The sequence below is a fragment of the Asterias amurensis genome, chromosome 18 (genome assembly GCF_032118995.1).
Source record: "Asterias amurensis chromosome 18, ASM3211899v1".
NCBI classification, from domain to species: domain Eukaryota; kingdom Metazoa; phylum Echinodermata; class Asteroidea; order Forcipulatida; family Asteriidae; genus Asterias; species Asterias amurensis.
Genome location: NC_092665.1, coordinates 15,880,472 through 15,896,992, shown reverse-complemented (window position 1 = coordinate 15,896,992; position 16,521 = coordinate 15,880,472). Strand labels below are relative to the sequence as shown.

At 41.0% G+C, this 16,521-nt stretch overlaps 3 protein-coding genes and 1 pseudogene across 3 annotated transcripts; all 4 read left to right on the top strand.

Moving 5' to 3' along the window:
- The first annotated feature begins 1,079 nt into the window (after nucleotides 1–1,079).
- Nucleotides 1,080–5,196, top strand: LOC139950656 (uncharacterized). Its single transcript, XM_071949435.1, has one exon. It carries the CDS (start codon nucleotides 1,196–1,198, stop codon nucleotides 2,879–2,881), a length of 1,686 nt encoding a protein of 561 aa, XP_071805536.1. The 5' UTR covers nucleotides 1,080–1,195; the 3' UTR covers nucleotides 2,882–5,196.
- A 1,090-nt stretch (nucleotides 5,197–6,286) lies between these two features.
- Nucleotides 6,287–9,297, top strand: LOC139950754 (uncharacterized). Its single transcript, XM_071949547.1, has one exon. The coding sequence runs from the start codon at nucleotides 6,407–6,409 to the stop codon at nucleotides 8,084–8,086; it is 1,680 nt and encodes a 559-aa protein (XP_071805648.1). The 5' UTR covers nucleotides 6,287–6,406; the 3' UTR covers nucleotides 8,087–9,297.
- Nucleotides 9,298–10,192: 895 nt separating this feature from the next.
- On the top strand, nucleotides 10,193–11,344 carry LOC139951040 (uncharacterized). The gene has a single exon (XM_071949853.1). The coding sequence runs from the start codon at nucleotides 10,193–10,195 to the stop codon at nucleotides 11,342–11,344; it is 1,152 nt and encodes a 383-aa protein (XP_071805954.1).
- Nucleotides 11,345–12,658: 1,314 nt separating this feature from the next.
- On the top strand, nucleotides 12,659–13,880 carry LOC139951039 (uncharacterized; annotated as a pseudogene).
- Nucleotides 13,881–16,521: the final 2,641 nt, after the last annotated feature.

The following is a 16,521-nucleotide window of genomic DNA, read 5'->3' as shown; positions in this document are numbered from 1 at the left end:
ATATTAAAAATACATGTATACCGATGTATTTAAAAACATGTTCAAGATCAAGCAAAATGATAATCTATTCCTCAAAGTGTAAACCAACAGTATTATGAAAATTGGCTGGGAAAGTTGAATTCAAGAGGGGGCGCTATCATGCGTAAGTTTGCCATTTCTTGCCATCGGGGGGGGGGGGGGGTAGGTAGCAGATTTCCAGAGCTCTCCTCACACCGGCTTTCTTTTCCCGTTTGTCTGAACCAAAGCTCTTGATAAATGTATCGTGTCATGCCAAACAACATTTGTTAGTAAATACACAACTTTGCAATTTAAAATCAGGGAATCCGGGGGTGGGTGGGGGTAACACAGCTTATATAAAATAACAATGACACCAATAAAAATCGTTTATAATTTGAGCCTGCTGAGAATAATACATCCGAAGAGGACTTCAATGACTTAGTTAGGCGATTTGTAGCACGATTCCCAAAAGTTGTGGATTAAGGAGTTTAGTTTGGATGTTTTTTAAGGGAGTTGTTGTTTTCCACTGGTAGAATAAATTAAAAAAATCACAGTTTCAGCTATATCTGGAGGTTTCCCATCCTGTATTTTGTATTGTTGTGTTGCCTGTTACAAATCCTAGTTTGCAGTGCCCTAAAGTGGGCCCAGACCCAACGACGTGGCCGTATCATGCTGCAGTTTACCATGTATACTCCTCGGTGAGTTTTGGGAAAGTAAACCTGATGAACAGGAAGAATAACATTGCGTAAAGTGCCTTGATCTACTACTAGAATAATATTAGTGCACTACAGTAACAATAACCCAAGTATTATTGTTAGCACCACGTGACCTACAGTCGACATTGTTGGTTCCACTACCTTGAACAAACACTAGTGACTCAACTGGAAGGTCACATCATGTTGTTCAGTTTATGTCTGAATTTCTGCTCGTCATTGAAGTGAAATTTTGCTCATTGTGATGTCAGACAAAGCTTTGAAATGCATGATTGGGGAGCCTGTAAAATAACCTTAAATCATGCCACTACGCATGACGTGAGGTCTGTGTACGGTCATGTTTACGTTACTTTACAGTTGTACCTGAGACTCAACTTACGAAGTGACTGTAAAAACTGTCTGTGGACTTCTGGGGTTTTCCAAAACCTTTGGAACTAAGTAACTACTGTATCAAACGTTTGTTATTTCGAATGAAAACCTGAAGGATGGATGCAAACAGAGTACATTTTGATTACAAAATGACAGATGTACTGTGCATGTTTCTGATTTTGTTTGGACGACCTGGTCTGGTGTCTTCTCAAGATACCGCTATACCAACAGCAACTGTTCATATTCTACCTGAATGCACAACGGTGCCTCGCGAAGGAGACAGTGTTACGCTAGATTGTGAGATATCATCACTCCAGTCAATTGATGTTGTGCTATGGGGAAGATTGAGCAATTTAAGTGATTCTCAACAATTCATCGTAAATGTGAATGGTCTTACTGGATATGCTGGCAGTCGTCTTTCTATTATAAGTCAATTACAAGTTGTGAATTCAACAACGGCTCTTTATTCACATAAGATAACCATAAATCCTCTCCGGCAATCGGATCAGGGATATTACCAGTGCTTTGTACTACGAAGCCCCGATATTATCGCCCAGTCTACCGATGTTTATTTGCTTGTCCACCGCCGAGATGAATTTCCAGTTTGCACCCCTGATGGTCCAGCTACAGTGACTATTGGCAGTAGTCTCTTGTGCAAGACGTTATCAGAGACAAGAATGCCTTTAGTGTCTGAAATTGGAATGTCAACTGAAGCCGAAGGATGGATTATTAGTCCCACAAATGCCGAAGGTAGTCCAGGACAAGAACTTACAAGGAGGGTAACTAACTTAGAACACGGCAAATCATTTCACTGTTTTTCAATATCGACGGTTTCTGGTGTAACTATAGGTTGCGATATTGGACCTTTAACAGTTACCAACAATTTGAGTACAGAGACTCCGGTAAATACTACCATGATTTTCACTTCAGACACACCCCAAAATGCCGGCCTCTCTGGTGCAGACATTGCCGGTATAGTAATCGGCGTCATCCTCCTCCTCATCATCATAGCTGTCCACACCCTCTGTTGCCGATGCAACCCCAAACGGTGGATGTACGCCAAGTCATACCCCTTCGAGCTTGGAACTTCCTTCAGAGCATCACGGCAGCTGGGCAGCACGGGGAGTGCCCTACCCGACCCGGAGTTGGGGAACTCGGAACCACAAACAAACAACTTGAACTCCGATTCACAGGTTCCAACTAATGAGAACGACACCGGAATAACTGCGTTCGGATCCGGTTTAACCGAAAACCTTCATCAACCAACACCGATACCTGAACCCTTAACATCTGAACAACCAGATCCGCAGTCAGCCGATCCTAACTCTAAACCACCACCGATTTACTCACAAGTGCAAAACAAGACCACCGGAACCGATACTAAAGAACCGACTAAACCTAAACCACCAGCAGTTTATGCACAGGTTAACAAAACGACCCCAGTAACCGACTCTAAAGAACCGACTAAACCCAACCCGCCAGCAGTTTATGCACAGGTTAATAAACCGACCCCAGTAACCGAAACATCAGAACCGATTACCCCTCAATCCGCCATTAATACCGAGATGGATGAAAGTTCTTCTCAAGACGATGCAGAACTTCTCAAAGAAAACGGCAAAGATTCTTCTAAACTCAAGAACATTAAGAGGTTTGGTCAGAATCGTAATGGTCAGGTATCCAGACCTCCTAAGCCTGACCCTGTTGTAATCTACGCCGAGTTGGACCTTACGGAACGTGGAAATGATGAGGTTCACCCGCCCTCTGACGACTCACAAACTATTTACGCACAAATCAGACGTTAGTCTGGACTAGTCACCTGGGTCCAATTTCATAGCGCTGCTAAGAACAAAAATTTGCTTAGCATGAAATTTCTCCCTTGATAAAAACAGGAATGCCCCCAAAAAAACAAAATCCACGTGATTTTCAGGATAAACAAACAAAAGCAACATGCAACAAATGGAAATTTGGCTGGTAATCCTGTTTTTATCAAGGACGAAATTTCATGCTAAGCAAATGTTTGTGCTTACCAGCTCTATGAAACCGGGCCACGTTATATAAAATACAGGTATTGGTTTTACAGACCCAGTGATTTCATTGGATATCTGTGTTTTGATTGGTCCGAATTTGGCAGCTGCCCAACATCACCTCGGACCAATCAAAACACAGATATGGAAAGCTTACTTTCGGTCGTCTGTATGCGGTCAGCATTATCAACGTCTTTTTCCTACATTGTATGTTCTAAAAACCTTACGAACAAACTGGTAGAAGTTCTACCAGTTTGTCAGAAACTGAAACTGAAATGTCAAACTGTTCTCTAAAATAAATGTGGTGTTTTTGTTTGCTATTTTAAGACAATTTCATTTAATATTGTGTACACAGACGTTGCATATACTAAGTATTTTGGTGGGGAAAGAAAGATAAATAGAACCTTAATTATAATTATATAACGTTAATTGTACTAGTTTGTTTCCTAGACAAAATTGTAGAATGTGAAAAGGATGCTATAGCATTGTATAAAGTGTATATAGTAATATGAAGCTTTTTGGGTTTTTTACACATTTGATTTATATGAATTCTCTTTGGAAAACGCCATTTTTGCTTTTTCCAAACTAGCCAAAACAAATTGTATTTTTAAAAACACTGTGGTGTATCAAGGAACATGTACCACTGTTGCATAACTGCACTTTGTTGTACATTATGGGTGTGCAGAGGCGTGCAAAGGTTTTATGCTGAACACAATTGCTTCTCATATCTTCTATATAGGTCTACACAGAATTGTTTAGACCCTTTCAATTCGATCTCAGAAAATGCTTTCAATAAATAAAAAATAACTTTACACATACCAATGAAACAATAATAATACTGTATTATATTTTAAATAGCAGTTAACCCAACGATATTTGTACACTTGTGCTCTTTTATCCGATATAGCTTTTTAAACTTCCTCATCAGCTGCTTATGTCATTTAAAAGGAAGGTACACGTTAAGTTATTGTTAAAGACCAGTCTTCTCACTTGGTGTATCCCATCATAACCATAAAATAACAAGCCTGTGAAAATTTGGGCTCAATTGGTCATCGAAGTTGCGAGAAAAATATGAAAGTAAAAACACCCTTGTTGGACGAATTTGTGTGCTTTTAGATAAGAATAAAAAAACTTCTAGCTAAAAGTCTTTTATTTTTAGTGAGAAATAACTTCTTTCTCAAAAACTACGTTACTTCAGAGGGAGTCGTTTCCCACAATGTTTTATACTATCAACAGCTCTCCAATGCTCGTTACCAAGTCAGTTTTTAAGTGAATGTTTTGAGTAATTACCAAACGTGTACCTTCCCTTTAAGACTGAAGTTCATTATAGGTTTCTTTTTATGCGATACTTTTATATTATATGTATGTATTTTTGCCTGTTTCAAAATATTTCTCGTGTAAAGGTTGTGAAGTTTTTTGGTTCCCTTCCTATTGCAGTCGCACCATAAAACATGATCGGTTTTTTAAGTATAACATACGGGTTTTTTACATCATGGGTAATCGCTCTATATTTCTGCAAAATGTTGATTTATTGAGGTACGATCTGATATGGTTAATCGTTCCAGTTACCTGTTGACAAATACCTGCTTTCACTTGACCATGTCAAGTTTGTTAATGAATTTTGTGGGGAAATAAAATAAAGTAATGTTAAAATTACAACTTGTGTTTCACATGGTGTGATTCAATAGCATTGCCAGGTTATCCTCTTATTTTATCTCAACCAAAGTAGGCATACTAAATAAATATATCGCTCCATTGTAGTAAGCATTGATAACACTCTTTATACAACAGGCGCTCCGTACATTATGTAGAGATCGGAGATCAGAACTCATGTTTCTTTGAAAAGCTACTAAAATAGTTCAACTAGAAAAACGGGGAATCCTGTTGACAAGCCAAACTAAACAAAACAACAAAAATACACAACGATACCAAAGACAATAGCGAGCATAAATTAGCCTCAATACGAACACACATTCCAAAAGGGGAAGTAAAGTGAATGTTTGAGTGAACAATGGCATAACTATGGTGGTCCTGAAGGGACATCAAACATATACATTTACGTGAATATTTTCGCAAGTATTCGCGTTTTTTTGTTGCCCCGATTCGCAAGCATTCACGTGAATATTCACGTTAATATTTGAGACTTGGGCCAGATCGAAAAAATGTATATGTTTGACGTCCCTTCAGGGCCACCACATAAAACCCTAAACTAAATGCCGATCGTAGGAAAGCTCTTTTCCAACGATCAGAAAAAGAAGTGTCATCCCTAGTCTGGAAGTCAAGACGGTTATTGTTAAGCGCGGTGTGTGGTTACAGCGCAGTGTAGCTACGGGGACGATACACACACCCTCGATCCCAGTATGTGTGTGTGAGTCAGTCGCCTCGCGCTACCTGCGACTGTTGCATGTGTAACATCGCACTGTGACTGTTGCATGAAAGGCAGACAAATAGGCAGCGCCTAACGACTTGTCATCAAGTCTATGTCATCCCCAGCTTGTTCAATTCATTTTGACCTTTAACTATGAGCTTGAACAATGCTCTTCGGGAGCATACTTATGTCTTTTTTTCTGTGTAGTTTTTAACTATATGTTTACCTTGTAATGCCACATAATTCAGCTTTTAATTAAACAAAATGAATGAGAGAATGAATGGACACTATGACTTTTGTAGGGTCAAGTTTCTTGAAAATATGTGGTATGTGCGTATGATGCCAACTTTTTAAAACAGTATTTGTACCATCCACTCATATTTTCTTTTAGTTTTTTATCCCCAGTAGAGTAACAACAGAAACTCTATACTGCGGTTTACATTGCAGAAGTTTACCTTGACATTATTGTTATTCAATGACCTACAATCGTCATTGAATAGTGCACATAAATAGACTTTACAGAAAAACACCTTTCGAATCAAATGGAAGGTCACAGACAACAATGTTTCTGGGTTGTTTTTATTCCTAGTCTCTATTGAAAAACAAAACTTGCTTATTGTGTTACATCAGACGAAGTTTTGAAATATGTGTCTATGGTTTTGTGTATATAACCTTACACAAGGCATGTTGTATGCAAATGAAAGAATACTGAGTATAAAAAACACACTTGCAATTATTCTTTTAGTTGTGTGTTTGGTACCGTCAAGTTCAGACCACACTGGACGTGATTGTCTCGAGGTGGTGAACACTTTCTGTGGATTTGTTTTTTTCAAAGATCTCTGTACGGGATTTGAATAACTCCTGTCTCGACAATTAGTTTTTCTTAAAAAAAATCTGAAGGCAAGGATCAAAGTAGAGTGATACTGAATTACAGAATGACAACTGTACTGTGGACATTTCTTTGGTTGATTTTGTTGGTACGACCTACTCTTGTTTTCACACAAGCAATTATTAAGATTCTTCCAGAAAACACGACGGTGCCTCGTGAAGGAGACAGTGTTACTCTGGATTGTGAGATATCATCAATCGAGTCCCCTGATGACGTGCGATGGTCAAGAAGGAGCAGTTTACAGGAAACTGGAACAGTATTTGTAGATGAGAATGGTCTTAATCCTGCACTAGTTGACAATCGTTTCTCTATAAGTCCATTCCAAGCAAGTCTTTATTCACATAAGCTAACTATATATCCTGTACGGCAGTCAGATCAGGAATATTACCAGTGCCATGTACTAAGAGGCTCTGATATTATCATCCAATCTGTTGACGTTTATTTGCTTGTATACCGCCGTCATGAGTTTCCAGTTTGCACCCCTGATGGTCCAGCTACAGTGACTATTGGCAGTAGTCTCTCGTGCAGTAGTCTCTCAAATACAAGAACACCCTTAGTGTCTGACATAGAAATACCTACTGAAGCAAATGTTGGATGGATAACAAGTCCCACAAATGGTGAAGGTAGTCCCGGACAAGAACTCACAAGGATAGTAACTAACTCAGAACACGGCAAAACGTTTCAGTGTTTTTCCATAATATCTGGTGCAGTTTTAGATATTTCGCCAGCATGCAAGATTGGACCCTTAACAGTTGATTCTGAATATACACAGAACCCCGTTCAAGAGACTACCGGGGCAGTAAACACCACTCCAGACACACCCCAAAATGCCGGCCTCTCCGGTGCCGACATTGCCGGTATAGTAATCGGCGTCATCCTCCTCCTCATTATCATAGCAGTCCACACCCTCTGTTGTCGATGCAACCCCAAACGATGGATGTACGCCAAGTCATACCCTTTCAACGTGGGAAGTTCCTTCGCGTCAACGCTAGAGCGGGACAACGCCATTCTAACGCAGCCCGACGCGAAGCTTAGAAACGCTGGACCTGAATCGGACAACCTGCCCTTCGGCGTTCAGGCTTCCGCGGATGACGGGATTGTTGACACAAGGTGTTGGTCCGATACTGAAGACGACCATCTTGGCCACGACCATGAGCCACCAGCGACTGATTGCTCGCCATCCAACCCCAAGCAGCCATATAAAACGACCCAAGTAATCGACTCTAAAGAACCAATTGAACCTAAACCACCAGCAATTTATGCACAGGTAAATCAAACGAGTCCAGTAACCGGTACGAAAGAACCGGCCAAACCTAATTTCCCAGCTGTATATGCCAAGGTAAATGAAACGACTCCAGTAACCAACTCTAAAGAACCGACTGGACTTAAGTCACCAGGAATTTATGCCCAAGTGAATAAACCGACCCCAATAACCGACACCTCGGAACCGATTACCCACCAACCCAATCCGTCAGTGAATAGTACTGAGATGGATAAAAATGCTTCTCAAGACGACGAAGAACTTCTCAAAGAAAACGGCAAAGATTCTTCCAATCTCAAGAACATTAAGAGGTTTGGTCAGAATCGTAATGGTCAAGTATCCAGACCTGCTCAGCAAGAACCTGTCTTAATCTACGCCGATTTGGACCTTAAGGAACCTGTGAATGATGAGGTTCACCCGCCCTCTGACGACTCACAAACTGTTTACGCACAAATCAAATATTAGTCCAATTTCATAGAGCTGCTAAGCACAACAATTTGCTTAGCATGACATTTTTGCCTTAAAAAAAACAGCACTACCAACCAAATGATCACGTGATTTTCAGGATACGCAAACAACAACGGAATACCAGTAACAAGCAATATGCAAAAAATGGAAATTTGTTTGGTAATCCTGGAGATTTTTTAGGAAGAAATTTCATGCTAAGCAATTTGTTGTGCTTATCAGCTCTATGAAATTGAGTCATGGTCCCGTCTTGTCGCTGGCCTGACATGCCCAATGATTTTATTGGCTATAATTATTTCATTGGAAAAACTGCAGTGACGTAAGCTTTCCACTGTGTTTCGATTGATCCGTTGTGATGTTTGCAAACGGCTTTTAATGTAATGAATTGTACAGTAAATTTAAAGAGAAAGAATACCTTCGGTTTATAGAGCTGTTTGATTGTTTTAATCATATAAACTAAATGTAGATGTACCGATGAAAATAACATGTGAAAAATTAACTTAAAAAGGGGATCGCTTTTTAAGATATCACCGAAAATCCGGAGCAATATTGTCCACACGCAGGTCAAATAATAGTTCCTGATAGGATTACATAATTCACAGTTTTGGGCATACAAATTCATTTGTACATAACCGCATGCTCAAAATGCTTTATACTATGGAAGGTTTAGTAGGCTTTCAACCAAAAGTTTGTTTTACCATTAATTTTATGAGTAACTACCAAACGTATACCTTTAATAGTATGTAAATATTTAGAAAAACAAAATGATATCGGCGATCGTATAAGTGTTGCATGATTGTGTACATTCAGGGACTTTCGTGGCTGGCAAAATACTGCATTGGAAATGTAACAACATCAATGTGTTCATGTAGTCTTATCATGTCCATATGAGTTTACAATTTTTGAACGAAACAGCAGCTGAACAAAATGTTGAGGTGCGTCCTCTTTTGAAATTGTGAAAAGTGCAGAATTTCACCTTACGGTAAAAAGAGCCATGGACTTGGGCCAGAATATGGAAAACTAAATTTACGTAAAGTGCTTAATGTTACATCATTTTGGCAAATAGTTAGGAATACTGTAGCTTATACTATAGACGAATCGTTGCGATACCAGATACCATAATATAGGATTCGAACTGCCTCTCTATTCTAGCTACCGGGCAATCTCGGTAGGCTAGTTGACACTGTTCTAGATGCAAAGGTCGTGGGTTCGAATCCCTACCGAGGATTATTTCCTGTGATTTTTTTCACAGAAAGTGGGGATGTACTAACACATCGGTGTTTATGGGTTTATCCAACGTGAATCATAATAAAAGACTGGTGACAAATATTCATAACTACGTCCACATGAATGACTATATGGTTCGGTAGACATGTATGGTTTATTCAAATCATTTTAGTAAAGGAAAACAGACCACGACAACACTTAAACTGCCATAGGTATATTCCTTGCCGAGTTTTCCTGTCTCCATTACATACATCTGGGTCTGTGTTTCCAGAATCTCTGGTGGTTGGTAAAAACAGAACCAACAAGTGGCGTTTAGAACATTTTAGAACAACGGTGTTTGTTGAGTTCGGATCCTTCAGCTGTTGTTGGACACTGCTGCTAAACGTATATTCCTGGCCGAGCTTTCTTGTCTCCATTCTATAAATCTGGATCTGTGTTTCCAGAATATGTGGTGGTTGCTAAAAACCGAATCAACAAGTGGCGTTTAGAACATTTTAGAACAACGGTGTTTGTTGAGTTCGGATCCTTCAGCTGTTGTTGGACACTGCTGCTAAACGTATATTCCTGGCCGAGCTTTCTTGTCTCCATTCTATAAATCTGGATCTGTGTTTCCAGAATATGTGGTGGTTGCTAAAAACCGAATCAACAAGTGGCGTTTAGAACATTTAGAACAACGGTGTTTGGTGAGCTCGGATCCTTCAGCTGTTGTTAGACATTGCTGCTAAACTTACAAAGCCAAACCCCTTAGGTTAATGTAACTGAAGGTGTGCAGGACTGCAGTTGTATATTCACCCGGAAACACATCGGCATTAAAACTCTAGAGAAGTTTGGTTCAGATTGGCTACTTACCAAAAAGAAAAAGCAAAAAAACAATCCAACATGGGAATCCTCTATATCCTTGCTGGATGTTTCGCCTTCTTCTGGCTTTGTCTTCCATCGCCGAGTCATTGTGAGGTCACTTTCAACTCGGCAGACAGCTTACCTAGGCAACCAGTCAAGAATGGTAATGTTACTCTAACCTGCCAAGTTACTGGCTTTGACCCCAACGCTCACATGTTCACCTGGCAACGATTTTATAACTCGTCTTTCGCCAATGTCACACAGGAAGACAGAATGTCCCTCAGCCCTCCTGATCTAATTAATGAAATAGTGAAACTTTATTCCCAAAGTTTCACAATCACAAACCTCACGAAATCAGATGAAGGGTTATACTTGTGCGTCATTATTGCGGAAGGCTCTGGGACTATAATTACAAATGGACAAGTTGGTTTTACGGTGAACTCAACCGAAGAGTTTCCAGTCTGTTTCACGGACGGTCCGGCAGTTGTGAACGAGGGAGACATTCTGACATGTAGCACGGTCATCGATGAAAGAACCCCAGTGGTCAGTGATACGAACAGTCCCGTAGACAGGCCAGATTGGAAAATTAATACAACTCAAGCAGGAAACGAAACTGGATCACGGTTGCAGAAGAGTGTCCAAGTCTCAGATGATGGAGTCACATTTTTCTGTTTTTCAATAACACAAGAGAATCAAAACTGGACGTCTCTTTCCTGCAAGATAGGACCCTTGACCGTCATCCCCTACCCAACCACGCCTGGTCACTCTGTTGGTGTAATTATTGGTATAGCAATCCCTTTAATCCTTCTTGTTGGCCTGGTTACCATCCTCGTCTCATACTTCGTGTATCGTAAAAGGACACGTAATACCACCTCAGACACGGGGCCAAACCAGCAAAATCCATCCCATATTTATGCCACTTCGATACGTGAGTATAGCCAGGCCTCGTCTGCAGCCAAAGCAGAGGTTCCCAACTACACCAATGTGAGCACCAAAGCAGAGGTTCCCAACTACGCCAATGTGAACCCTTCTTCTTTCAATCTAAGAGGGGCACTTACGGATCTCTCCCGGCTGGTACCTTCCTCGAACACGCCCTCCAATCAGAAGGATGTAATGGGACAGGCAGGACCATACATGGAGCTCGGTCCACAAGAATCGACACTCGACGTGTACACAGAACTCAAACTTTAGGAGAACCTTACCTTGGCATGTACGCACAGAAAAACTGTACATATTGTAACGGACGCATTTTGAAAATACTACCAACTTTTTAATAATGTCTTCCCCATATTATCAACATTGACTATTTGCTAAAATATTTTCGAACCTTGACAGTCCCTTTTGGTTATACGCCACTGTTCATAGCCATGATAAACATACTTATTTCTCATGAAAGTTGTACTTTCTAACAAACTGCATTTCCTTACACGGAAGTGTTGTTACATAATATGAACAAAATAATGGTTTTAACAGCCTCTTGCTAGTGGGCAATCTCTGTGGTCCAGTTGGTAAGCGATGCTCTAGAATTGCAAATGTCGTGGGTTTGGGTAAGAGTCCCACCCGAGTAATATGCCTCTGGTATTTTTCACAGAACTCGGGAAAGTACAGAGTATAAAATGGTTACATGCATCGATGTAGCCCGGTAAAACCAACATGAATAATACTGAAGCTGTTGAAGAAAAAAAAATTGAATAATAGACTGATGAAAATAGTTTAAAAACTGCGTCCACATTAATGACTTCAGGGTTCGGTGCACAAGAATTGTTCATTCAAATAACTGTGGGAGGGTTTTACCAAACACACAAACTGACTAGGGTGTATAGACGATGTGACCAATGTTTACATTCAAACCGCCCTCTGTTGAAAAAAACACTTCATGTTTCGCCGGGCAAAAAGACATGTAGTCATGGTAAGATTGCATACACTTTCTAGCTGGCTGCCAAAACACAAAGGTTTTGCCCGACGGTTTGCGCGCGAATCATGTTATGGTTTTCGTGTGACATGACGTCAGAGGTCACATCGTCTTACAGCAATTATTATACATGGATATGCTAGTGGGTTTTCGTGTTTCGAGCTCCGGGTTCTGAAACTTCGTCCAATGTTAGCAATTACAGACGGATGTACTTGCAGTGATAATGAAATCTTGTCTAATAAACTTGTAGAGCGATTTGTTGAAACTGAATAAGCCGAACTTTCTTGTCTCCATTTAAAAAAAAACGGGATCTGCGTTGTGAGGATCTGTGGTGGTTGGTGCAAACAGAATCGACAAGTGACGATTGAAACATTGTATTCGTTGTTTATTGAGTTATTATCACTCAGCTGTTGTTTGACATTATTGCTGCTAAACTTACAAAGCAAAACCCATTGGTATATGTATGTAACTGAAGGTGTTAATTTCTGCAAATGTTGTATTTCCATATTCATCCGGAAATACATAAGCAGTTACTGCTCTAGAGAAATTTGGTGTGGATTAGCAACTTACAACCAGGGAAACAACAATCCAACATGGGAATCCTCTGTATCCGTGGTTGCTGTTTAGTCTTCTTTTGGCTCGGTCTCCCATCAGCGAGCCACTGTCAGGTCAGTCAGGTCACTGTCTTCGCAGTAAGAAGTTTCCCTAGACAACCAGTCGAAAATGGTAATGTTACTCTGACCTGCAACGCTACTGGCTTTGACCCCAACGCTCACATGTTTACCTGGCTAAGATTTTACAACTCGTCTTTCGCCAATGTCACACAGGAAGACAGAATGTCCCTCAGCCCTCCTGATCTAATTAATGAAATAGTGAAACTTTATTCCCAAAGTCTCACAATCAACAATCTTACGAAATCAGATGGAGGGTTATACTTGTGCGTCATTATTGCGAAAGGCTCTGGGACTATAATTACAAATGGACAAGTTGGTTTTACGGTAAACTCAACCGAAGAGTTTCCAGTTTGTCTCCCAGACGGTCCGGCAGTTGTGAACGAGGGAGACATTCTGACATGTAGCACGGTCATCGATGAAAGAACCCCAGTGGTCAGTGATACGAACAGTCCCGTAGAAAGACCAGATTGGGTCAAGGCTCCTTTAGCAATAAACGCTTCAGGGTCACGACTGCAGAAGTGTCCAAGCTTCAGATGATGGTGTGACATTTCTATGTTTTTCAATAACACAAGAGAACCCAAACTCGTCCCTTTCTTGCAGGATAGGACCTTTGACCGTAATCCCCTACCCTACCACGCCTATAACAACTCCAATAATTTCTACTGACGAACCCGGCCTCTCTGTTGGTGTAATTATTGGTATAACAATCTGTCTAATCCTTCTTGTTGGCCTGGTTATCATCCTCGTCTCATACTTCGTGTATCGTAAAAGGACACGTAATACCACCTCAGACACGGGGCCAAACCAGCAAAATCCATCCCATATTTATGCTACTTCGATACGCAAGGACAGCCAGGCCTCGTCTGCAGCCAAAGCAGAGGTTCCCAACTACGACAATGTGAACACCAAAGCAGAGGTTCCCAACTACGACAATGTGAACACCAAAGCAGAGGTTCCCAACTACGCCAATGTGAACCCTTCTCCTTCCAATCTAAGCGGGGTACGTACGGATCTCTCCCGGCTGGTACCTTCCTCGAACACGCCCTCCAATCAGAAGGATGTAACTGGACAGACAGGACCATACATGGAGCTCGGTCCACAAGACTCGACACTCGATGTGTACACAGAACTCAAACTTTAGGGAACCTTGCCTTGAGATGTACGCGCAGAAAAAACTCTACATAATATTGTAATGAATGCACTTTTGGAAATATTGCAAACTTTTGGAGAGATTGGCGGTAGAACCATATGGATATCTCCTTTTTTCATTAGTTGTGGTTTTGAAAAGAACCGGGGGTTAAAGACTCAACGTTTCGATAAGCACGCTCTGATTGTCTTCAGAAAAATGCTGGACTTTATTGATGGATGACACGACTCAAAAAGAGATATTCACATGGTGTTACAAATCCTAATTTTAATTTAAAGTCTGGACCATGGAGGTTGACAATTTGCTACAAATTTTGGGACTTGACAAATTCCATGCGCTCTTTTCCTCTGGTGACGTCACTGATCATAGCTATGATGACCATACTTGACTTAGTTTTACACGAAAGTGTCATAGGAGTCTTACCTATGAAAAAAAAAACAATTCCACTTGAAAAAAAAGTATTATTTTGTTATTTATTTAAATATTGCAACAACAGTTTCTTACAGAACAATCACAAGATGCCAGAATTCAAAACCTCGTCAAAATAATATTTTCTGTACTGAAAAATGTATTCATCGCTTCAGTATCCCCGAGCAGTTAAAACCAGAGTTCATATATTTGTGTTTATGAAAGGAGAAACCGTATAATATAACACATTATTCACTCGCACCCACGAATTTACCTAAGAAAGGTACACACAGAGGTCACGACCCTAAACTTCACAACTGCGTTTAACGATTCATAACAAGGAAACAAGTTGTTGAAAATACACGACAGCAACTCCCGTGTTGTTATGATGTTGAGTTTACTTTGTGTGCGCAGACAGAAAACAGAAAATCAGTTTCGAGACTGGGACCAAATAGCGAGGTTGATATCACCCAAATCACTTTCAAATTGATGACGGAATATACTCATGCTATATACAAGAAGGTTTGAACAGTCCAATGGTGCACAATACAATCAGTAAAGACTAATATAGGAACTAGACATTCACTGAGTCTACAGAAGTTGAGTCGTGTTCCATCCATTACTGATTTTTTACTTCACGGCGTAGTCAACATACGACCATGGAGGATCAACGTAGAGACATTGTGAAAGGTGTTTGGTTTTTAGCATTGATGTTTTCTTCGCTGATATTCTCGGTTCGCTGTCAGTCATATCCTTCAATGACTCTTGAAGTTTCTCCCAACATGATGGTGCAGCGGGAGGGATCTACGGTCAGTCTTCTCTGTCATGTTGCTGGTTTCCATGCTTCAACTCATTTTCTATCGTGGGTTAAAGAGGGGTCAGGCAGTTTCGTTGTTACCAGTACGGACTTGTCTGTTTATAGAAATGAGCGATATCTGGTTAGCTTCACAAAGGGTTTGATTTCAACCTTCAATCTAACATTCACTGAAGTAAAGACAACTGATACAGGAACATACCAATGCAATCTTATTCATTCAACTGGTGAGATGTCCTTTGTGGGGGTCTTAGACAAAAAACTAGTTTTGTCTGTGTACCCCAGAGATGCCTTCCCGTTCTGCACTCCAAACGGTCCGGGGACAGTAAACACTGGAAGTTTCATCTCCTGCAATACATCTGGTAACGCAACTGCATCGATTAGTGCAGATAATGATGAATGGACGCTCTACTACTCATATCAGCATGGTTGTAAAACTCTGTTATTAAAAAATGTTACATCATCGGATAATTTACAAACGTATATCTGCGTTGCAAACTTACCGTCGTCTGACATGAATCTGTTTTGCATTATTGGACCTTTGAAAGTTGTCGACATCGAATCCACAATAACACCCAAAATAAAATCAAGACTGTCTGCTGGTCAAATCACCGGTATTGTCATTGGCGTGGTCGTCCTTATCGTTATTATCGCAATACATACACTGTGTTGTCGATGTGATCCTAGGCGATGGTTTCACCCCAAAGACTACCTCATCGACTGCGGCAGCTCCCAGAAAACCCCACATGCTCGTGAAGATACCAGGAGTCCAAATGAACTGATAAGTAGGGACAGGGATGAAGTACCTCCTTCTTACAATTCTGTCCTGGAAGAGCAGTCGGTGGGTGTCTCACAGCCTGGTCGACCGGGAGTTGAGTCAAACATATACGCAGAATCATCTATCGTAACCCGTGAGCCAGACATGAACATTTCCCTGCGTCTTAACCTGAACATTGCAGTAGCCGGTGCTAATATCAGCAGTGAAGTTAAGCAGCCGTCCGACCAGGAGCCCAGCGTTGGAATTCCCCGAAAACCACACGATGACACCGACCAAACCCATGCAACCACCGGACGAAACCATAGCGAGAGAGGCCGTCCTGGTGCGTCGGATCCCCCGCAACAAACACCACAGATTTACGCTCAGGTGATCAAGCCCCGTGTAAACAACGCAGACGGCAGTGGAGGCACTTCGCAGAGCGCAGACACGACTGGACAACCTTCACAGCCGGTGAGGAAACCCAAGAAGTTCTCAAGACGTGAAGAGATGCCCGATAAGATGGAGCAAGGGTCTTCCCAGACAGTCGTCTATGCTGACCTAGATCTTGAGAAAGAAGGACAAGACGAAAACAAACAATTGGTAAATCCGCAAGAAACTTTGTATGCTGATATTCGCGTGTAATACTACAAGTTGGC

What these genes read in the sequence shown, in the direction of transcription:
- LOC139950656 (XM_071949435.1), top strand. Translation starts at nt 1,196, where the DNA reads ATGGATGCAAACAGAGTACATTTTGATTACAAAATGACAGATGTACTG.
- LOC139950754 (XM_071949547.1), top strand. Translation starts at nt 6,407, where the DNA reads ATGACAACTGTACTGTGGACATTTCTTTGGTTGATTTTGTTGGTACGA.
- LOC139951040 (XM_071949853.1), top strand. Translation starts at nt 10,193, where the DNA reads ATGGGAATCCTCTATATCCTTGCTGGATGTTTCGCCTTCTTCTGGCTT.